This window comes from Monodon monoceros, unplaced genomic scaffold (genome assembly GCF_005190385.1).
Source record: "Monodon monoceros isolate NGI ecotype Baffin Bay Population unplaced genomic scaffold, NGI_Narwhal_1 Super_Scaffold_13, whole genome shotgun sequence".
Classification (NCBI taxonomy): domain Eukaryota; kingdom Metazoa; phylum Chordata; class Mammalia; order Artiodactyla; family Monodontidae; genus Monodon; species Monodon monoceros.
In genome coordinates, this window is record NW_021703769.1 from 71,846,404 (window position 1) to 71,869,634 (window position 23,231).

Consider the following 23,231-nt stretch of genomic DNA (forward strand, 5'->3'; position numbering starts at 1 on the left):
TCATTCTTCTTTGTGTTTAGCTTACTTACCTTTGTTGTTAAGAAATGTCTGAAATTTGTGTTTTATTAGCAGGACTTTGGTGAGATTTGTATAGACGAGGCCTCTGCATCTCTGCTGGCTCTGCGGACCACCGTTATGGAATCCTTACCATGTCCTAGGCCTGGCCTCGGGCTCTTTGCAGACTCAGTGAGACCATCCCTCCCTTGACTGCAGCACGGGCAGGCCCCTCTGGCACCACCTGTCCGTGGTCCTCACCTCACGGTTAGTGTCTGGGAATTTGTACGTTACTCTTCAGGGTGGAGGAAGCGTCTTCTTTACCTGTGTATGCAGCTCACCTAGTGCCTGGCATCACATGCTAGCCGGATGACCGACTTTACCACCAGATACACCATTCCCCTCAGAGGGTGCAGGACCCTGATGGTCTGGGGAAGGGTGGGTTAAGCAAGGGGACAACGTGAGCAGGGCAGCCTAGGAAGGACACTGGAAGGAAGGGGGACGGACGGGGCTGTCTGGGTTAACCCAGCCCGTCAGCTCCCAGCAGGGCTCCAAGGAAGCCAGTCCCGCCAAGACACCCAAGGCAGGAAGTCACTGTGAGGCCCACGGTGAAGGGGGTGGGGCCTGTGCAGGGTGGAGGCTCTGATGCGCATCCCCTCCACCCTTCCCCATCCCTGACTCTAGCCATGCTTGTCCAGTTCCTCCACTTCCTCTCTGGCCCCTAACTGCATCCCCACCAACCGAGGCAGACAGGCTGGCCAGGAAACAAACACAGCCTCCTCTTGGGCCCACTTTATTTGGGAGAGGCATGGGGAGGGCTCTAGGCCTGCTGCGCCCCTAGGAGAGCTCGCACCTGCCCAATCTGCCAGTCGACACTGGAGCGCGCAGTGCCCCCCAGGGCTGTGTACTGCTCCACGCTGTGTCCGTAGTCCCACACGTGGCTCACGTCTCCCGAGAACAGGGGGCTGGGGGAAAAGGAGGAGGTGGGCCTGGGCTGGCCTCGAGGAAGGCAGGGGAGGGGAGGGGAGGGGAGGGGAGGGGAGGGGAGGGGAGGGGAGCGCACCTGATGGTCTGTAGCTCCTGCAGCGACAGCTGGTTGAGGGCGACCCCTTTGGTCTCGGCCATGAACACGGCTTTCCCAGAGGCCTCGTGGGCCTGGCGAAATGGCATCTGGGGGTGCGGGGGGCGGGAGAGCGGTGCTGACGCAGGCTTCCTGAGCTCCCTGTTCTGCTGGGGGTGCCGGCCCTCCCCCCGCACCATGACCACCGCCACCCCCAGCCTGAGGAACATCCCTGTCCCCTCGCCCCTCCACCCTGGCTGCCCCACACTTACCCCTTTGCGGACCAGGTAGTAGGCGAGGTCAGTTGCCAGCATGTCAGGACTAAGAGCCCGTGCCATGTTCTCACGGTGAATCTGGGGACAGCAAGCCAGGCGAGTGTGAATCTGGGGGGCCCTTGGTCCTGGAGCTGCCAGCCTAAGGCCTAACCCCCCTCAGCCAGGAAGTCCCCTGCCTTGGGCAGATCCCCTCTTACCCACCCTCTTCTGCTTTCTCTGCTTGAACCATCATTTCATAATTATTGATCATTATTAGCTGTGCTACTGGGGTTGCCTCCTTATCTTTAGCATCAGAATCACCTGGAGGATTTATAATGAATACAGATCTCCGTGGCCTAACCCAGAGTCTCTGATTCAGCAGGTCTGGAGGGGGGCCTAGGATTGCAGGTCTGTCAAGTTCTCGGGTGATACTGATGCTGCTGATCTCGGGACAACACTTTGAGAACCACTGCTTTAGAGACACGTCCTGAACTATTTAGGAATGAAATGATGAGGGGGGTTTGCTTAAAAACAACGGTGGAGGGGGTAGTGGGTAAAGACAGCTGAAGCAAGAATGGCCATGGGTTGATTGTTGTTTAAGCCGAGTGTTGGTACATAAGGGTTCATGATACACAGCCCCTCAACTGTTGTATACTGAAATTTCCCATAGTAAATGGTTGAAGAAGAAATCTGGCCAGGCCAGCTGATGGGGCTCCTTGAGTCTAACCCACTTCCATTCTACTGCATTGTGTCTCTTCGCTCTTCCCAGGGCAGGAACAAGCACATGGCCCCTCCCTCTGCCCCACGGCCTCTGGACCCACCCACGCTTGCCTCCTCTCAAGATCACCCTCCTGGCATCCCAGCCCTGAGCTTAGGGGCCTCGGGGAGAAGAGGCGTGTCTTGCCTGCAGTGTAGAGATGACGCCAGTGGCCACCTGGATGACGGCGCTCATGGTGTTGGACACTTCAAACACGGCTTCCTTGTCCTCCTGGGAGGCACGTGGCAGGAGGTAAGGGCCCAGTAGCCCGGTGCCCAGTGAGGCCTTCCCACTGCCTTCCACTGGGAACACTCAGCATCTCGTACACCCCGCAGCAAGGGAGAGGAGAGCACTCCCAGGGCTGCGTGCGCAGGACAGGAGGTGGCAATTCTGTGGGGCCCCTGCCCAGATGAGCCAGGACCCCGAGAATTGGTATGCGGTGTGTGTGCAACTGGGTCCCCAGCCTCGCACCTGTAAGTCCTTGTTGTAGGTGCTCGGAAGTCCCTTGAGGGTCATCAGGAGCCCAGCACACTGAGGGGACAGGGAGGATCAGGGGGCTGGACCTCGGAGCCTGTCCTGGACGTTCCCTCAGGACCCTCCGGGTCAGCGCAGAGGCCTCGCCCCAACTCCCTGCCCTGCTTACCCGCCCAAACACTCGCCCCGCCTTGCTCCGGATCAGCTCCAGGCTGTCTGGGTTTTTCTTCTGGGGCATCAGGCTGCTTCCAGTGCTGGAGACAGAGATGCCGGGGCTGAAGGGGCTCCGGTGCCCCTTGGCTGGTCTGCTGGGCAGCTCTGCCCGGGGGTTGGGGTGAGGAGGAAAGAAGCCATGCTGGTGGGCGCAGAGCTGGGGGAGGGCAGGCGCAGCCTTACCTGTAGGCATCTGAGAGCTGCACCAAGTTGAATTCCTTGGTGCCATAGAGGATGAGATCCTCGGCCATCCTGCTGAGGTGGGTCATACACAGCGAAGCCCAGAACAGGAACTCAGCTTGTGGGAGGAGAGGGAGAGCAGGCTGTCTGGTCACCAGGCCTTGCCCCTCACCCAGCCTGGAGAAGGTCTGGTGGGCCATACGGGGGTGGTAGGAAGCTGGAGAGGAGGCAGGGCGGGGGGACAAAGGCAGCACGCACTGCAGGGGACTGGCCCTGGAGGGCGGGCGGGCTAGCGCCCAGGACTCACCCACAAAGTCTCGCTCACTGGTGGCATCCATGCTGTTGAGAGTGATGGCCCCAAAGTTCAGTTCTGGCCGATTCGGGAAGGCGAAGGCAATAGGGTTGGGCTGGAGAGCGAGGAGGGGCCTTCTCCCCACCCCCCCCCCCCAACCAGGCTGCCCAGCACCCCCCCCCATGACCCCCTCTCAGGGAGGAGGAGTAGGGAGGGGCAGGAGGTTGGGAAGGTCTTTGGTACAGGTCCCAGGAGGGAGGCGGGAGCCCTGAGTCTCCCCGGCACCATGCACCTCTCCCATGGCCTCCCCTTGCCTCTCTAGCCTCACTGGCCATAGATAATAGACCAGGGTTTTACCCGGACCCCTGCCCTCTCTAAGTGTGTGTCTGCGAGACCTGGCAGGTGCTGAGGGTGGTCTCCTGGGAAAGGAGGGGCAGGGTGCCTCACCTGCTCGGAGCAGCTCCCGGTCCACACCCAGAGGGTTGCCTGCGATGGCCCCGCTGCAGAGATGGGAGGGGTTCTGAGTGACCGGGGCTCCCGGCAGGCAGGCCCTGGCATGTACTTGCACGCACACCTGTGCTGAGCTCTGGTTGCCAGGGCTGCGGCCTGGTCGGCTTGGGTGCCAGACAGTTTGTCCCCACGCGGGGGAAACGGCACGATGTGAGCAGCTGGCTGGCTCTCTGGAGAGCTCTGGCCTGGCTGTGACACACTCATCGCCCCCATCTTAGAGAGAGCTGAGGATCCATTTGTGGTCTCCCTCCCACCGTGGCTGGGGAGGCTGACTGCCTGGCTTCTGTCCCCCTCTGCCCTTCCCGGCCCCTCCTCTTCTCTTGAAGCCCAAGGAACATGCTAAGTATGTGGCAGCAGCCCCATCCTTGGAGCACTGGGCCTCACTCACCTCCCCAGGGGCAGGACGTTGATCCGCTTCTGCACCTCCAGCAGCCTCTCAGAGTCTCTGGTCAGTGCCACAGCATGGCTGTGGGAAGCCAGGAGGCAGGAGGGTCAGGGCAGCCTGGGCTGGGCCCCTCCCCTCCACCACGCCCCTCCCTCACTGCCCGCTCACCTCAGGATCCAGTGGCTCCAGCGGATGGGCTGAGCCCTCTGCAGGTGTGTGTACCCTGGGAAGAGGATGTCACGTTCCCTGTAGGGGAAGAGTAGGGGCAGGGAGCCTGAGGGGCTCAGGAGGTTCAGGCGAGGCCTGCCTGGGACCCTGGGACCCTGCAGTCCTGGGCCCCTGTAGGGAAGAGCAGGGCAGGCTCACCAAGGATCTGCCTGCACAAGGGACCAAGTGATCTCCTGGGGACAAACATGGTGTAAGGGAAGGGTCGGGAGGTGGGGCATTGTGACTGGGCCATGGCTGGGGGGCGTCCAGAGGGTGAGCGTAGGACCAAGTAGAGATTACACCTTCAGCTGGGGCCTCTGCACCTTGGTAGCAGATCTGGGTAGGGGCCAGGGCAGGAGGGGAGGTGCACGGCAGGTACCACCTGGCAGTGAGAGGCCGAGTTTGTGAGCATGAGAGGAACTCCAGAGGAGCCCAGAATAGCTGGGGGCACTTTAAAGTAGGCAGGGCAGTGGCACAGGTGCTGTGAGTGACGGTTCTAATTTTTTTAAATAAACAGCTTTACTGAGATATAATTCACATACAAATCACCCATTTAAAGTGTACATTCAGTGTACAACCATCACCCCAAGAAAGAAACCCTGGGACCTCCCTGATGGTGCAGTGGTTAAGAGTCTGCCTGCCAATGCAGGGGACATGGGTTCAATCCCTGGTCTGGGAAGATCCCACATGTCACAGAGCAACTAAGCCCGTGCGCCACAACTACTGAGCCCACGTGCTGCAACTACTGAAGCCTGCGCGCCTAGAGTCCGTGCTCCGCAACAAGCGAAGCCACAGCAGTGAGAAGCCCGCTCACTGCGTGCACCAATGAAGACCCAACACAGACAGAAAAAAAGGAAAGAAACCCTGTACTCATTAGCAGTCAGTCCCTAATCCTCCCAACACCCACCCTGCCCTGAGGATGACAGTTTGGGGGCCCTTGTTTTCCCCCAGTGAAGTCAGTGAAACAGGGGTCACAGGGAGCTGGGGAAGAGGAGGGGTCAACCCTGTCTCTGACACCAAATAGAGACTTCTCAGAAGTCATGTCACAGAAGCCAAAGCTTGGGATGAAGCCAGTGGGAGGCAGCCCTCAGCTCTGTCCTTTGCCCGCCATGCTGTGTGGGGATGGGGGACATGGGGCACAGGCAGGCCAAGGAGTGACTCTCTGGTTGCCCCGGGCAAGCCGGCCCCTTTCCGCGGGCTTCGGGCCATTTGCCCAGTGCCTTAGCCTCTGGCCTGTGAACCCTCAAAGGGTGAGCTCCCCCTGCCTGCTAAGCTGGGCTGGCTGAGGGTCGGGGATGCCGCAAGAAATCCCCACTCCTGGCTGCTCTGCCTCACTCAGTCCAGGAGTTCTGGACTGGACCCGTGTACTCCAGAGCCTGGCCCCCCTACCCTCATCACCCTGCCACCTAGGTCTGGCATTCAGGCTGCCTGTCTGAGGGGAGCGGAGACCCTGGATGCCCTCATGCCCTCTCTGCCACCTGGTGTTGCATGCACTCACGCGTCTGCCCGATCCACCATGGTTCTGATGAGCTCCCGGAGGAGGGCAGAGAGCGTGGAGCAGTTCTGCCGCAGCCACAGCCTGAGGTCTGTGACCACCTGTTGGGAGGAGGATGTGGCACTCAGGGACCACAGATGTGTTGCCTCCCTGGGGAGCCAGGACCGCTGCTGAGCCCCAGCTCTGCTGTCTGGACCCCCCAAGGTTGGGAAGGCCCAGGGCGGGGAGCTGGGCAGGCTGGCGGCACCTGGTCGTTCCGACTTCGTCCTGTGTGCAGCTTCCCTGCGGTTTCACCGATGAGCTCCTGGGGGTGGAGGGAGACACGCAGTCGGGGTCTGCCTGCTTGTGGCCCTCCCTCCCCGCCCCAGGGTGCCCTGGTTCTGCCCGGTCTCTGCTAAGGCCTCCTGCTCTGAGGTCCCAGTGATGAAGGGAACAGAATGATGGTGCTTATGCTCAAAGTGGCCCAGAGAGGGGAGGGGCAGGGGTGGGGGGTGAGGTGGGGGTGGCCTCACCTTCAGACGCCGCTCATTGGCCGTGTGGATGTCCTCATCATTGGGGTTTAGTTTGAAGGTGCCCTGGGCCCACTCCTCAGCTACCTGTAGCAGATAGCAGCAACACGGGGATCAGGAGGTTGGGCATCAGCAGTTGAGTCCTGGCAGCGCTCCACCCCCGAGGAGAATCACAGGCCAAGAGCACGTTTGCTCAGGAGCCATAGGACCACAGGAGCATTAAGGGATGAAGAGAGCACAGCATGTGGTTAAAGGGCACCTCTCTAGGCATATGATCACTACGAGGGGAGATGACAGACTTGGGATGATACCGCAGCCTGCGCTCGCTCGGGGATTTGGTGAAAGCCTGGGACCACAGGGAGGGACGCTGGGTTGGGCCTGGGAGTGTGGAGAGTACCTTGTCCAGGCCCTGGAGTATCTGGTCCATCTCGGTCTTGGTGAGGATCCCCGCCTTCTGCAGGCCCCGGCTGTAGGCCTTGCTGCCCTGCACGTCCACCTCCCAGAGTTGCTGGTCATAGGTGATGGACGAGTTGAACTTCTCCATGATGGGGTCCACTGCGCCCACAAACCGGCCACCCCACAGCTTCCCGCTCTGGCCAGGAGGGCATGAGCAATTAGTCTCCTCCCCCCTTGAGAACAGTACCTCCCACAAAGGGCCCTCAGGAGAGTTATCAAATCTGACGGCAGTGGGAGCCAGCGGGCAGGGTTATTCTCACTGGACAGATAAGGAAACTGAGGCTCAGAGAGGGTTAGGAACTTGCCCAGAGTCACTCAGGGAGTGAATGTGGGAAATTGGCTGGACACTGAAGTTAGGTTCTTTCCCACCATGGGGCGCTGCTCCAGGGAGATGGTGGCAGGCACCCCTGAGACCACAGCAGAACTTCTGGGACCCTTCCTGCCACTGACCAAAGTGAGAAGTCACTCTGGAATCCAGCTCTGATGTACCAGGGATAATGACAATAATGCTGGCTAACATACGTCGCATTCTCACTGTCTGCCAGGCACCATTATTTGATTGTCACGCAGACAGCAACGCTGTGAACTGGGTACCAATACTATCCTGCTACAGAGAGGAAAAACTGAGGCACAGAGCAGATCTTTACCTTGCCCTTGCTGAGAGCGGCAGAGCCCGGACTGCACCTCGGCAGCCGGAAGTCGAAGCCCTGCTCTAAACCCCACATGCCACCAGGACCTCTCTGCTGGCTCTGCTGTTCTGAACATTTGCTGCAGGGACAGGTGAGGAGGCACTTGAGGAGCCCCATCAGTCTCAAATTACCTGCATCTCCCTCCCCCAGCTTGGGGTGGGGCCTAAGGTCCCAACCCCCCACTCTTCTGGAGAGCACCCCAGACACACCCATTATCATTGGCCTTCTAGGAGGTCACTAGCTGACCCTCTGCCCCCCAGAAGCCAAGGGCAGAGGGATGGGACAGAGACACCTCTGTTTTGAAAGAGGGCATAGGTCAGGGCATGGGACAGATGGGGGAGGGAGCGCAGAACCCCTGAGGGGCAGTCCTAGTGCCCAGTGAGCCAAGGACAGGAGGGGAGCGGTCCGGGGTGGAGATGGGAATGTTACTTCGCTGGCATCTTTTCTGTGGAAGGGGTCTACAGTGGCCACTGGGGACATATGTTCTCCTCTGTCTCCCTGCAATGTCGTAGACCTCAGTTAGCCACCTGACCATAGGAGTGTTATATTACCTCTCTAACCTTCAGGGTTGTCCCTTTATAAAATAGGAATAATAATAGCATCTATCTGATGGAATTGTTAGATTAAGCCATTGAACTGCATACATAGCACAGTGCCTGGTACTCAGTAAGTTCTAGGTATTGCTAAGGGAGGGGCCGAGGGCTGCCAGGGTCAGGGTGTGCCTTAGCTCCACTCGTCACTCCTGTGTGCACCCCCGGGACCTGGCCCCAGGGTGCTCTGGCCCCAGGGGGTGCTCTGGCCCCAGGCTGTGAACTGACCCCTCAGTGCCCAGCAGCCTTGGCTGCCAGAGGACTCTGCCCTGCAGATGTAGCCTCTGCCCCCACTCAGCCTTTTGAGCTGGACCTGCCCCTTACCCCCTGCTGCCCCGCCAGGCCTAGATCTCCAGCAAAGCACCACGTGGGGCCCTGGTCCTGACCACTGGGGCCAGAGGGCCAGGGCCAGCCAGTCAGGATGGGGAGGCAGGCTGCCCTTCAGCCAGGGGCCTGGCATCACCTCCCCCAGCAGGCCCCTGGACTCGCTTCGTGGGTTGCTAGTAATAACAACTATTTAACAAGTGGGGCCGCAGCCAAACCAATTAGTGCCAACCCACAGGACGGCCTGGGGAAAGCAGAGGTCGCCTGGCGCCCTGGTTTCCTGAAGGCAGCCCACTCCGCATTGGGGCCAAGCTCCTACCCTGCCGGCAGTCTTAAAAGGACCCCAGGAGGATGTTAGAGTGACGTGCCGCCACCTGGGCACTGAGAGAGGGGTGAGATGGTGGGAGAGGGCACTGCTGTGAGCCAGGGTACATCTGGGCCAGAAGGATCCCTTTGGGGCAAGGGGACAGGGACACTGGTTCAGGCTGGGATGAAAGAGCAACAGCCAATTTAGAACACATGGGAAATACCGGCGTTGTGTCATTAGCCATGATTTATTGAGCACCTGCTGTTGCTTCGCCCTGTGCCAGGCATTCTCCAGATGCTCTTACACCCTCCTGTGAGGTTACCCCTATTTTACAAATGAGGAAAGACATTCAGAGAGGTCGAGTGACTGCTTCAGAAGCCAAGTCTGTTTGGCCCCAAAGTCCAGGCCCTGCCACGGGCCCTCCACCATGACCCAGAAGCTAGTAGGGCAGACAGTCTTAACCCATTTATTCAATAAAAAACTGAGGCCCAGAGAGGAAGTGACTTGCCAGCTAATGGGGGCCAGGAGGGACTGGAACCCACACCTCCTGCTTCCCAGGCCCAGGGTTCTCTTCTCTGGCATCAAGCAAACAGCCCCTTTTACTTGAAGGGTTCAAAGCAATGACCTCATGATCCAGTACCTTACAGAGAAGGCAGACAGCTAATATTATCCCCATCTGCCGGGTAAATCAACTGAGACCCAGGGAAAGGAACCTGTGCCTCAGACTCCTGCCACTAAGTCAGAAAGAGAACCCAGGAGTCCTCTGGCTCTGAGGGAGAGAGGCCAATGAGACAGGAAGCCACCAGGTCCTGGGGCCACACGGCACGGTCCCCTACATCCTGGCTCTTAGCACACGCAAGAGTCCTGTGGACTCTTGCTACACAGGGACAACTGCTATGGTAGGAGAGGGGCACAGGATGGGGACTGACAGGAGGACGGGGGGTGGGGGGCGGGAAGGAAGGAATGAAGAGGTGAGGGTGCTGAATGAGTGGGCCGCACCTTTCCCGCCCGGCCTAGATCACGGTCAGGTCAGGGCCACCTTCCCCAGCAGTGTGGGTTGGTGCATTTGCCACAAAGGCTGCCTAGGGAGGGGTGAGGGACCGGGGAGAGCAGATGGTGGTGGGGATACCGGGAAGTCGGGGCAAAGCTCTCCTTAGGGCTCTGGCAGGTGCGCCGGGGCGTACCCACTGCCTGGAGCCAGCGAGAACAATTACCAGGAGGGTGGAGGGCGACAGGTCTGGCTCGGGGAGATCGCGTGCGCAGGTCACTGTCCCGGCTGGCGCCCAGGGCGCCCCTCCCCCTCGTTTGGAGGCCTGGAGGACCGGCGTCCTCGAGATCCCACTCACCTCCGATGCCATGTTGGGCGGTTTCTTGCCGTCCGGGAGCCTAGGTCCTCCGGGTCTGGAAGACAGGGCAGGACTGACGACCTCGGCGGCCACCGGGCGGTGTCCCCCGGGCGGGGCCGGCTCTGGGTTGGGGCACTGCCTTTGGAGCGCAGCCTGTGGCGGAGGCGGACGTGGGCAGTGCCCAGCCAGCGCTCGCGCGGGTCCTCTGCGTCCTCCCCTCCCGTCAGTCCCGCCAGTCCCGCCCGTCCAGCCCGTTCGTCCGCCGAGCACTTACCACCGCCTGGCCGCGCGGTGAGTCTCTCCACAGCCGCGGGGCTGGGCTTTTCCGGCCGGGAGAGCGTCAACAGCAGCCCAGCGCTGTCCCCGCCTCCTATCGGCGGCCGCACCAATCAATCCCAGGCAGCCCGGCCCCGTGGGCGTTGCCTCCGCCCTCCAACCGCCTCCGCCCTCCAACCCCGGCTGTGGGCGGAGCCGTCTCCGGAGCGGCTTTGGGCTGAGCAGCACTAGGGAGGCGGTAGGCGACTGTGAGGGTCCCCTACCCCCAGGGCGGCAGTGCTCAAGGCTGCAGACTGCTCCGGGCACTGGAGGGAGACCCAGGCTAGGGATAGAGGTAAAGACACTGGGCCAGGCCTGGCGGGCTCACAGGAGACACAAGGTGAAAAGCCACGCCCGATCATTCGTTCATTCAACAAACACGTACCCGCACCTCCTATGTGGTAGGTACAGAGTTAGACACTGAAGAAAAGGAAATGAGCATAAGAAATGATGCTTGCCTCAAGAAGCTCTAACAAAGCGTGGATAAGGTGTGCAGGGGGCACAGAGGGCAGCGCAGTGGGGCGTCCATCTTGGGGTACTCAGGGAAGGGTTCCCTGACACGATTAATTAATTATTCAACAAAATAGACAGCCTGGGTTCTGGCCTTAGGGGCCCTAGAACTTCTGCCCTGGAAGTTCCACATTCTGGGGGAGATGTCCCCTGAGTTGAGTCTTGGAAATAAAAGGGAGTTAGCTCAGCAAAAAAGGGGATTAGAACATTCCCTGCGCCGGGGTGGGGGGTGCGGGGGTCAGCCTGGGCAAAGTCCGGGAGGCCAGAGGCCAGAAAGTGAATGGCCTGCTTGCAGAACAGGAAACCAAGAGTGGCTATAACAAAGGGTCAGGGGCTTTAGAATGGAGGTGGGGAGGAGAGGTGGGAAGTAGGTTGGGGTAAGATTGTAAAGGGCCTTGAATGTCAAACGAGAGGGTTTGGTCTTGATAGGACCTATGGTCCTCCCATAGGTCATAGAGAGCAAACAGATGTTAAAAATTGAGGGAGCCAAAATTTTTTTAGAAAGATACTTCTGGCAACAGTACTGAGGATGGAATGGAGGGGAGAAGGGACCAGTAGCTGGGATACCTCATGGGTTGATGGTTTTTAGCCCTCACTCAAGAGTGGAATTACTTGGAGTTCCTAGAATGCATCAGGCTGTTGCAAGGTTTCCTAAATGCTCCTCCCTGTGCCTGGAATGCCTTCCCTCACTGTCTGTCTTGCTACTCCCATTCATCTGTCAGCATTTGAGCGAAGCATCATCAGCGTTGGGAAGACTCCCTGCTGATCCAGGTATCCAGCTCTGGGCTCCCATGCGATCCTGGAGAAGCATCTAGCAGTCTTTCCCTGAATTGGGAGCACTGTAGTTGTGGCTTCTGGGTCTTCTCCCCCACCCAACTGTAGGCTCCTTGGAAGCAAGGCCTCATCCTCTTTATCTCTGTGACCCCCTAACGTCTCCTGTCTTCTCCCACAAAAGCCCCAGAACAGGGCTGCAGCAGGCCCCTAGGTGGGCAGGGAAGCCCTTGAGACCAGCTGTGAGCCATGTGGTCCTGACAACTGAGAGAGTGCTGTGGCAAACCCCTGGGATCTACCTGCTAGTGTCTGAGGCCTGACATCCCCTCCTGGGAGGTCAAGTGTCAAAGCCAGAGGTACTTTGCAAATATGAGGTCACATTCCTGAATACCCAGCAACATACAGGGATCAAACCCTTTGGCAAATGAATTGAGGCTGGAAAGGGTGTTGGGGAAGTGTTAAAAAATGCTCAGTCTCACGGTTAAAAGCCTCATGAATCTGGATATGTATGGATGTGTGTGTGTGTGTGTACATATATGTACATATATACGATGTATGTATCAGCTTTATTGAGATTTAATTGATACACAATAATATACAAATATTTAAGTGTACAATTTGATATGTTTTGACATATGTACACCCATGAAAATACACCATAATCAAAATAGTGAATGTACCCATCATACCCAAAATTGTCCTTTTTGCCCTCTTCATAATCTCCTCTTGCCTCTCCCCATCCATCCCCAAGAAAACACTGCTGCGCTTGTAACAATAGATTAGCTTACATCTTCTCTCTATATATACATGGAATTATTATATATATGAAATTATTATATTTTTTTCATTTGTCTTTTCTCACTCAGCATAATTATTTGGAAATTTATCAATGTTAGTACATGTGTCAATAGTTCATTCCTTTTTATTGATAAATAATATTCCATTCTATGGATATACCACAATTTATCCAGCTGCCTGTTGATGGACATTTGATTTGCTTCCAATTTGTGGTTGCTACAAATAAAACTTGTATGTGCAAGTCTTTCTATGGACATATGCTTTCACTTCCCTTGCGTAAATACCTGGTTCTCAGGCCTTTGAACTTGGACTGAATTACACCACTGGCTTTCCTGGTCCTCCAGCTTGCAGATGGCAGATTTGGGGACTTTTTGGCCTCCGTATCAGCATGAGCCAACTTCTATAGATTATAGTTATAATAACTTTTAACATCCTTCTCTGATTTATTAATCCTTCTCCTCGTTACGGTTCATATTTTCTTGTCTTTTTACATACCTAGAAATTTTTGGATGCTAGACACGAGATCTTTATCTTGTTAGGCGTTGGATATTTTTGTATTCCTATAAATCTTTTTGAGCTTTTCTCTGAGATGCAGTTAAGTTACTTGGAAACAGTTTGAGTCTTTTGGGTTTTGCTTTTCATTATCTCTTAGGTCAGAAGCAATGCACAGTCTAGAGCTAATTATTCCCCACTAATAAGGGAAGACCTTCTTGAATACTCTACCCAGTGAATTATGAGTTTTCCCAGTCTGGCTGGTAGGAATAGGCACTATTCTTTTTAATCCTTTTGGATGGTTCTTTCCCCAAACTCAGATAGTTTCCTCACATGCATGCACTGATCAGTAATGCACTGAATACTCGCAGGGAACCCTCGGTAGACCTTCACAGTTCTCTTCTCCCTGTTACTCTTTTTGATGAACTCTAAAGTCCTCTGTCTCTCTAGGCTCCACTTTTTTCCCTCAACTCAGGGGGTCTGCCAGACTCTGTCTCGGTTCTTCCTCCCTGCATCATGTCCTTGGAACTTTATCAAAATAGTAAGCTGGATTACTATAGGGCTCACCTCTTTTGTTTCCTGTCTGCCAGGAATCACTATCTTTCATTGAAAAACTTTGTTTCATGTATTTTGCCTTTTAAAAAATTTTTATTATTTATTTAAGCTGCGCTGGGTCTTAGTTACAGCATGTGGGCTTCTTAGTTGTGACATGCGGGCTCCTAGTTGTGGCATGTGGACTCTTTAGTTGTGGCATGCATGCGGGATCTAGGTCCCTGACCAGGGATTGAACCTGGCCCCCCTGCATTGGGAGTGTAGAGTCTTACCCACTGGACCACCAGGGAAGTCCCTATTTTGCCTTTTTAATTTTGCTTTTTGGTTGTTTCACGTGTGATGGTAAATCAGATCCCAACTGACTCTATCTTGGCCAGGAGCAAAAGTCTGGTGGCAGATACTTAACACAAAAGGTAAGGGTGGCAGAGTCAAACTTACCTTGGCTTAAATTCCAACTCTGTCACCTACTGTAAAATGGGGGCAGGGCAGTCTTTTATATCCAAATGGCTATTTGATCTTTTTCCTCAGACGTTTAAAAGACATCTAAAAGTCAACATGTTCAAAACTGAACCCCTGATCTCCGCACTCCTGAATGTGATTGTCATTTTGTGTTTCCCATGACAATAAATGCCAACACCAACCATCTAGTTGCTCAGACCAAAACCCTTGGACTCCCGTTTTTCCTCACACCCGAATCTGATCAGTCATGTAATCCTGTTGGATCTATTTCAAACTATATCCAGAATCTGTTTCTCTCACTTCCACTGCTTCTTCCTGGACTGAGCCACCATCATCTTTTCCCTTGACTCTTAGTTACAACAGTCTTTCCTCTGGTGTCCCTGCTTCTACCCTTGCCCTTGGAAGGTCCCTTCTTAACGCAGGAGCAGAGGATCCTTTTAAAATCTAAGTTAGGTCACGGTACTTCTCTGTTCAAAACACTCCTTTGGCTCCCCATTCTGTTCAGAGTGAAAGCCAACATCCTTCCAGTGGCCTAGAACTCAGTGACCTGCCCCGCTTTCTCCTTCCTTACGTCTCTGTCCTCTCCTCCTGTGACTTTTCACTCTCTACTCCAGCCACACTGGCTCGGTGTGGTCCTCAAACATCCAGGCCTGGGGACTTCCCTGGCGGTCCAGTGGTTAAGACTCCATGCTTCCACTGCAGGGGGCACAGGTTCGATCCCTGGTCAGGACCTAAGATCCTGCAGGCCACGCGGTGAAGCAAAAAAAAAAAAACCAAAACAAAACAAACAGGTGTTTCTGCCATGTTTTTTTTTTGTTTGCTTGTTGTTTTGTAAAAATTTTTATTTATTTGGCTGCGCCGGATCTTAGATGTGGCACTCGGGATCTTCATTGAGGCATGCGGATCTTTTCAGTTGAACTTTTTTGTTGCACCATGCATGTGGGATCTAGTTCCCCGACCAGGGATCAAACCCGGGCCCCCTGCATTGGGAGCGCAGAGTCTGGACCACCAGGGAGGTCCCTGCCATGGGGTCTTTGTACTTCTTGCTGTTTGGTGTGTGTCACTCCCTCACCTTCTTCACGTCTCTGCTCACATGTCACCTTCTCAGAAAGTGAGGACTTTCCTTGACTACCTTGTTTAAAGGAGCAGTTTGCTGCTGCTTCTCTCTCGCCTCCTCGCCTTTATTTTTCTCCACAGCACCATCACTGTCTGACATACTGTATTTGTCATCTATTTGTTTATTTGCACTTGTCCCTGCACACTAGAATGTGAGTGATTTCTGTCTGTTTTATTTTTTAATGTACTCCAGGTACCTAGAACATTGAAGGAACACAATAAGTATTTGTTAAATGAAAAAAAAAATAGAATGAATAAATGAGTAAAAATACCTAGCTTGTATGATTTGTTGTGAGAATCTGAGTTAATAATATATGTAAAATCTCAACACGAGGTCTGGCAGGTATACAGTCGGGGCTCAATAAATGTGCTTTCATTGCTATTATTATTATTTTTAATTTTTGGCTGCACGCGGGCTTTCTCTAGTTGCTCTAGGTGCACGGGCTTCAGTAGTTGTGGCACGTGGGCTCAGCAGTTGTGGCTCGCGGGCTCTAGAGTGCAGGCTCAGTAGTTTTGGTGCACAGGCTTAGTTGCTTTGCGGCATGTGGGATCTTCCCGGACCAGTGCTCGAACCCGTGTCCCCTGCATTGGCAGGCGGATTCTTAACCACTGCGCTACCTGGGAAGTCCCTCATTGCTATTATTGATAATAATAACTGTGCTCCCAGGAGAAGAGGGAGTCAGGGAGGAAAGGGAGAGGTTCTTACCTTATTACATCTCCTGAGCATCATCCTCAGAAATCCAAAGCTCTGACTCCTGCCAGAGGGAAAAAAAAGTTAAGGAAGAAATTTAAAGGCAGCCTGAGGCATTTCCTATATATAAATAAAACAAGAAACAAACCAACAACGATAGCTGATATTTGTTGAGCTCTGTGTGCCAGGCACTATGCTAAACATATTATAGGGCTTCCCTGGTGGCGCAGTGGTTGACAGTCCGCCTGCCGATGCAGGGGACATTGGTTCGTGCTCCGGTCCGGGAAGATCCCACATGCCGCAGAGAGGCTGGACCCGTGAGCCATGGCCGTTGAGGCTGCGCGTCCGGAGCCTGTGCTCCTCAACGGGAGAGGTCACAACAGTGAGAGGCCCGCGGTACTGCCAAAAAAAAAAAAACATATTATATAGTGATTACGTACTTAGATCCTCACAACCACCCTTAGTGGTCAATGCTATAATTACTCCCATTCTGCTGATGGGAATACTGAGTCTGGGAGAGATTAAGTGACTTGCCCCAAAACACCCAGCTAGGAGGTGGCAGAGCTGAGAATGACTACCAGTAGTCTGGCCACGAAGCCTGTGTTCTGTGCAAGCAGCAATAACATCCGTCTGAGGAGCCTTGACCATAGGGAAACCTTCTGTGTCCATTCTCGTTGCCAGCTTGGGGGTCCATGACTGTTCAGACAATGGACCACACCCATTTTCAGCTGAGGGCTGAGTGCTGTACGGAATTTACCTGCCTCGGAAGAATGAAAACCTTGCCCAGCCTCTCTCCCCTAAAATTTCCACCTTGGTACAGCAAAAGAGTCTCGGAAGGGTCTAGTGCAGAACAGGGAGGAATCCCTAATGTTGAAAGGAGAGAGGTGAGGTTGGAGTTGGCCAGAGAACAGTGAGAACCCTGGCTCTGACACTTCCTGACTCCTCTCTGAGCTTCACTTTCCTCTCTGTGAAATGGGCTGATTATAGTGCTTAACTCTGAGGACTCCGGAGAGAAGTGAATGAGACCCCGCTAACGCCATGCCTGGCATGCATCCCCATAGGGATTTCGTGAGGATTAGATGAGTATACACATGTGAAGAGCTTAGATCAACTCTCTGGCAGCTGGTAAGCACGCAAGTCTTACTATTCTAGACTCTCCCTGGGTAACTTCACTTTAAAGGCTTCAATTTCTACTTATACTTTCAAAAGCTCTATCTGCTTATTTTCTTCTGAGCTCTAAACCTAAAAGCTTCAGTGTTCAACAGGACATTTCCACTTGGGGGGCACACGGGCTTTGTTCATTCTCTAGCCCTTTGTATGTATTTAATACCTCTGCCTAAAAAGCCAGCTGTTAAGGAAAACAAAAGTCATTTTCTAGGGTGGTGTGATTTGGGTGGCAAAGAACAGAGACTCGTTAGGCAGCCTCAAGTTAGGAAAGTTTCAGGGAGGCCCTGAGTGGGGACACGCCAGGCAGGAATTTCAGCTATGGACCGGCCCAGCTTTGTTGCCTGGGTTACCTGTTGCGCAGGCTCCTTCTGGGCAGCCTTCCCTTGGGGGAGGGCCTCTCTCCTGACTACTTGGCTGCCTCCATGCCATAGGTCGGGTGGCTGCATATAGCCCCCAAAGTCTTAGGGTAGCATCCCTTGGAGAACCTGGAGCTTAGCCATTTTATCATGGGGTCCTCAAAGGCACTAGCTTCTCTTCTGTGGAAGCCCATCCCTGAAGCCTTGGCCTTGTGTGTTCCTTCCTGCACCCCACTCAAACACCCCTGGCTTTGGGACGTCTCTCCACCTCATTAGTCATTTCCTCCTCTGTTCCATAGCGTCTAAACACAGCATATCGTAGTTATTGATGTCCAGAGCTCGTTCCCAACTAGGCTGTCAGGTAGGCAGGGTAGGAGGTGTGTATTATTCATATTGGTATCATCACCACCGAATGGGCCATCAGTACATGTTTGCTGAGTGAATAACACAATGGAGACTCTCCACATGAATTAGGCCAGCTGGGTCTGGGTTGGCATTTTATTTACTTGTTGATTTTTAAAGTAAATTAGTTGCTTTAAAAATATTTTTGTAGGGAGTTCCCTGGCAGTCCAGTGATGAGGACTTGGCATGTTCACTGCCGTGGCCCTGGGTTCAATTCCTGGTCAGGGAACTAAGATCCCACAATCTGTGAGGCGTGGCCAAAAAAATTTTTTTTCTTTTGTATTGATAGTTTAAAAATAACATGTATATCGAAAACTATTTTTAGGGCTTCCCTGGTGGCGCAGTGGTTGAGAGCCCGCCTGCCGATGCAGGGGACACGGGGTTTGTGCCCCTGTCCGGGAAGATCCCACATGCTGCGGAGCGGCTGGGCCCGTGAGCCATGGCCGCTGAGCCTGCGCGTCCAGAGCCTGTGCTCCGCAGCGGGAGGGGCCACAACAGTGAGAGGCCCGCGTACCGCAAAAAAAAAAAAATTTTTTTTAAATTCCGAATGTGTAAAATTAAATGTTAAAAATTCCCCTCACTTCTCTTCCAAGCAATCCCCACAGGCAAATAGCAGTAAAAAACATTTTAATGGCTTTATTGATATATAATTTGGATACATACAATTCACCCACTTAAAGTGTACAACTCAGTATTATTTAGTGTATTCACAGGGATGTGCAACCACTACCACAATCTAATTTTAGGATATTTCTGTTTCCCTCCAAAGAAAGTATCCATCAGCTTTCCATCACCACCCTAGCCCCTCTCCCAGCCCTAAGCAACCACTAATCCACTTCCTGTCTCTAGATTTTTTTGCCTTTTCTTGGACATTTCATATATATGTAATCATACAATATGTGTGTCTGGCTTCTTTCACTTAGCATGTTTTTGAGGGTCATCCATGTTGTAGCATGTATTAGTACTCTATTCCTTTTTATTGCCAAATAGTATTCCATTGTATTAATATTGCATATTTCATTTATCCAGTCATGTCACAATTTTTAAAAAAAGTAAATGTATTTATTTATTTTTGGCTGCGTTGGGTCTTTGTTGCTGTGCTCAGGCTTTCTGTAGTGGCGAGCAGGGGCTACACTTCGTTGCAGTGTATGGGCTTCTCATTGCGGTGGCTTCTCTTGTTGCGGAGCATGGGCTCTAGGTGCCCAGGCTTCAGTGGTTGTAGCTTGCGGGCTCTAGAGCGCAGGCTCAGTAGTTGTGGCACACGAGCCTAGCTGCTTTGCAGCATGTGGGATCTTCCCAGACCAGGGCTCGAACCCGTGTTCCCTGCACTGGCAGGCGGATTTCCAACCACTGTGCCACCAGGGAAGTCCCAGTCATTAGTCACTATTAACAATTTAATACACCTCCTGTATTTGTTCAGATTGTCTGGGTTTGAATCTCTACTGGACAAGTTCCTAGAGGAATGACTTTTGGTAAATTATAATCTCTCCAAGCTTGGCTCAGTTTCCTCAGTAGTAAAATTTGAATAACAAAGGAATCTACCTCATAGAGTATCATGGTTGTACTGTCACGGTAATTATTATTTGTTGAGCACTAAGTATGTGCCAGGCATTTTAGGTATCTAACAGATAGATCTATGATTTACAAATTAGGGAACTGAGGTTAGAAGTTAGGTAATCTCCCAGGGTTAAACATCCCCTAAGAAATTGATGGAGGTAAATAGAATCACAGGCTGCCTGCAAAGCCTGCACTATTACTGTTAATATCACGGAATAGCAAAGCACTTATCAAGGGCCTTGCAAAGAGAATGTGTTTAGTAAATGATCTGATATAACTATTAAAAAGTGGGGAAAAAAGACACCTGCCATTGTTAATTTTTGGCATATTTCCTTCCAGTCTTTAGGAAATATTTCAAACCATATCAAAATTCCAGAAAATAATAGACATCAACATTTCACCTTTTTTTTTTTTTTTAAGAACACAAAATTTAGTAGATTAGGTGGCTCTATCTCCCATACCCTTAGGTATTTTTTTCCCTATGCTTATTTTTCCTTAGGTTATTAGAGTCACACCACATCATTTTCCATCTTTTAAATCCTATCTTGAGCATTTCCCTAGCATATCAAATTATGCTACATGGTTTCTCATGGTCACATATATTGATATTATACTGTATGGTTCAAACATGATTTATCAATTTCTCATTGTTGGGTATTTAGGCTGTCTCCCAGCAAAATTATCATTACACATCGATCTTTCTTCAAGCATCTGATAATTCCCTTTCGACAAATTCCTAGAAAGGCTGGAAGGTCACAGACTGCTTGTCATTCAAGCTCTTTGTACTTTCCTGCCAAATAGCTCTGAAGAATGGGAAATGGGAGAAGGGAGGCGGAGATTTTTTCCCCCCACTTTTTAGAACGTTTTATTCAATTATAACACACATAGAGAAAAATGCACATAAGCGTGCAGCTCACTGACTTTTCAGAAACAGAACACATCGCGTACCCAGCACCCAGGTCCTGAAATAGAGCATTTCCAGCGGCCCCGGGCCGTCTCACCCCTTGCCATTGTTACTATTCCCGGGGTTTTTTTTGGTTTTTTTTTGCGGTACGCGGGCCTCTCACTGTTGTGGCCTCTCCCGTTGCGGAGCACAGGCTCCGGACGCGCAGGCTCAGCGGCCATGGCTCACGGGCCCAGCCGCTCCGCGGCATGTGGGATCCTCGCGGACAGGAGCACGAACCCGTGTTCCCTGCATCGGCAGGCGGACTCTCAACCACTGCGCCACCAGGGAAGCCCCCGGGGTGGGATTTTAATGCCGCAAAGGCCTACTAATCCGATTACGTCTTTGGAAATTTACTTTATTCATACTACTTAGATATAACTTAGACCACGAAAACGTGAGCTAAATCCTGTCTGCAAACGCTTAACAGTCTGAAGTCGAGCTGGGCGTAGAGGACAGGGCTCAGACGGCTAGAGGGGCATGCAGGGCTCGCGGCCCCGCCGGGTCCTCCAGGCTCCCGGTGTGCAGCGCGGCGATCCCGGCGTGCACCGCGGCGCGCGGAGCCGGCCCCAGGGAGCTCGGCGTGGACGCCCGGTGCGGCGGCGGGTCTGTGTGGAGCTTCGCTGGTGCTGTCGGCCGGAGGCGAAGAGGCGGGGTCGACATGGAAGTGTAAGCAGCTTGGGGCGCGTCGCTGGGTTTGGGCCGACGCTCACAGCTGGCGACCGCTAGACCCTGGGAGCCGGGAGACATGGGCCTGGGGCGACCCCTCGTCGCGGTGGGGAGGGCGACGGATCGGGAGCCGAGGGAGGAAGGGGCTCTCGCTCTGTCCCTCCGAACCTTCGCCCCCACGCCCACCGCGTGCCCAGTACACGGGGCCGAGTGCCACTTGTCTCGGCTGCCTTTCAGGGTGCCTGCTCCCTCCCTCATCCATTCATTAGCGTTGCAGGCGTCACGGTGGGGAGTCTGGCCCAGTGTTGGAGCGGGAACTCCGAAGGTACAAAGCCCTGGGTCCGGCCTGGAAGTACTTGGAGGAGAGATGGGTAAATGCTGGGGTAGAGCTTTGCTTAGGGGCAGTGGGCTCCTTTGGAACCCTAACTCAGAACAGGTGCTGTCCAAGTTTGATGAGAAGCATTTAGCTATTTGTGTGTGTGTGTAGGGAGGGAGTAAAAGCCATTCTAACAGTTTTAGCTCCACATGGTCTTTTCCGTGTCTGCTCATTGTACCGGGTGCAAATGGAAGTTTTTGTAGCTACTCTGTATGTGGATTTTTGCACGGTTCACGTTAACTTGTAGGCATACTATATTGTGTTCTCTTTGCTACCGATTATTTAATATTGATACTTTCTTTTGTGTTCTTTAGCCTGTTTAATGTCTACATGTACTACTGTTTTTCAGACTTTTAAAAAAACACTGTATGTATATGTAACTGAAACGAAAGCTTCATGAGACAATGCAGTGTGCAGTACACTCTGATAGTCTCTTTTATTAAAATAGGGTGTAGACCGACTAAATTGATTTTGCAATCCACTAATGGGGTTTAATCTGCAATTTGAAAAACATGCATAATATTACTCTAGCCCAAGCCGTCATTATCAATTTTTCCCTCTTTATTAAGCATTTCCTGTCAGCATACAGACCAGCTTTAATTTATCTATCTTAAAAGAAAAATCCCTTGTCTGTCCCCACATCCATGTACACCTGTTGCTCCCTCTCTGCTTCCTGTCACCAGAAAACTTCTTAGAAATGTTGTTTATCCCCTCATTCTCTCAATCATTCTTTTGGGCTTTCATCTTCACCAGTCTACAGAAATGGGTCTTAGGTAGGTTACCTGAGCCTTCCATCTTGTCAAATTCAGAAGTTGATTTTCTGGCCTCAACTTCCTTGATCCCTTAGCAGCAATTGATACAGAAACTCAAGACACTCTCTTGGCTTTGTGACCTGCTCTCTTGGATTTCCTCCTACATCAAGGACTACTTCTCAGTCTTCTTTCCTAGCCCCACCTTCCTTCCTTGCTTGGGCTTCTAAATGTTGAAGTATTTTAGGGCTCAGTCCTGGGACCCTTTCTCTCCACATTCCCTTGGTCATTTTACCCATCTGTATGCAAATGATTCCCCAGAATATATTTCTAGCCCTTTTCTCTTATCCATCCAGTTGCTTAAACCAGAAATCTAGCCCTCTTTCCTCACTGCTAAATCAAGTCCATCAGCCAGTCCTGTCATCTCCACGTTCAGAATGTATTTTGAATGCAGCACCATCCCCACTAATTTTGTAGTTCATCATCTCTGGTCCAGATTAAGCAATAGCCTTTGGTTTCCACTCTTGCCCCGCCCCCTCCGTTCTGTTTTCCACACAGCAGCCAAAGTGAATTAAAATATTAATTGGATCAAATCACCCCCTGTGTAAAAGCCCTTCATTGCTTTTCTGTGTGCTTAGAGGATATCTGCATTTCTTAGTAGGACTACAAGACCCTATGTAACCTCACCCACTCACCAACCTTGTCTCTTGCCACTGTCCCCTCCCCCAAAGAGACACACTTTCCACTGGCAGTCAAGTAATTTCGGTAACTCTCCAAGCCCTTGCATTGCTGTTCCCTCTACCTGGTAGACTTTTCCCCCTGTCCTGCCCACTTCTTATCTTTTTGACAGCTCAGGTTGAGTGTCCTTTTTCAATGTTGTTTTTCCTCTTTGGTAAATCCAAAATAAGTCCTGCTTTTTGTCTCTCATAGAACCTTTGTTTACTTTTCCCCTAAATAATTACAAGTTCTGATAATAGATGTATGTTTACATGTCTAGTGTATTGTCTCCCTCTTGAGAGTGTAAGTATCATGAAGGCAGGGACCAGTGTCTGTTCCCCTAGTGCTTAGCAGCGCATCCTGGCACACAGTAGCCCTTTGGCAAACACAGTCGGCCTTCTGTATTTGCTGGTTTAAACCCCCAGTCGTGGGTTTCACATCCACAGACACAGAGGGCTGACTGTACTTGTGGAGTGAAGTAATATAACAATACTTCATTAACTTAATAAATTAAATTAATAAAAATTAATATAAATTATTTAGCTAGTT

General features: G+C 52.5%; 2 protein-coding genes across 9 annotated transcripts in view; one reads left to right on the plus strand and one right to left on the minus strand.

Annotated features, from left to right (window-relative positions):
• Positions 1-671: 671 nt before the first annotated feature.
• ASL (argininosuccinate lyase) lies at positions 672-10,387 on the minus strand. Of its 6 annotated transcripts, none has more exons than XM_029220152.1 (17): positions 10,317-10,368; positions 10,043-10,097; positions 6,728-6,838; positions 6,334-6,417; positions 6,069-6,125; positions 5,825-5,922; positions 4,288-4,365; positions 4,123-4,200; positions 3,672-3,724; positions 3,240-3,302; positions 2,936-3,050; positions 2,709-2,793; positions 2,537-2,596; positions 2,213-2,296; positions 1,327-1,407; positions 1,058-1,164; positions 684-959 (listed from the first exon to the last, which is right to left on the minus strand). In XM_029220152.1, exons 2-17 carry the CDS (start codon positions 10,052-10,054, stop codon positions 815-817), a joined length of 1,311 nt encoding a protein of 436 aa, XP_029075985.1. In that variant the 5' UTR covers positions 10,055-10,097; positions 10,317-10,368; the 3' UTR covers positions 684-814. The 6 variants fall into 6 exon arrangements, with proteins under 6 accessions (XP_029075981.1, XP_029075982.1, XP_029075985.1 ...); XM_029220153.1 differs by having other exon boundaries at positions 10,043-10,195; positions 10,317-10,356; XM_029220150.1 differs by having other exon boundaries at positions 772-959; positions 6,728-6,922; positions 10,317-10,384.
• Positions 2,259-23,231, plus strand: part of CRCP (CGRP receptor component) — a 64,031-nt gene continuing 43,058 nt past the window's right edge. The window contains exon 1 of one of the 3 annotated variants that reach the window (XM_029220157.1): positions 2,259-2,317. Coding sequence is in view for 2 of the 3 variants with exons in the window: in XM_029220154.1 (XP_029075987.1) it covers positions 20,652-20,840 (189 nt within the window). In the remaining variant the exon portion in view is untranslated. Of the gene's footprint in view, positions 2,318-20,651; positions 20,841-23,231 lie in introns of those variants that run through there. The other 2 variants (XM_029220154.1, XM_029220155.1) reach the window with 2 other exon arrangements.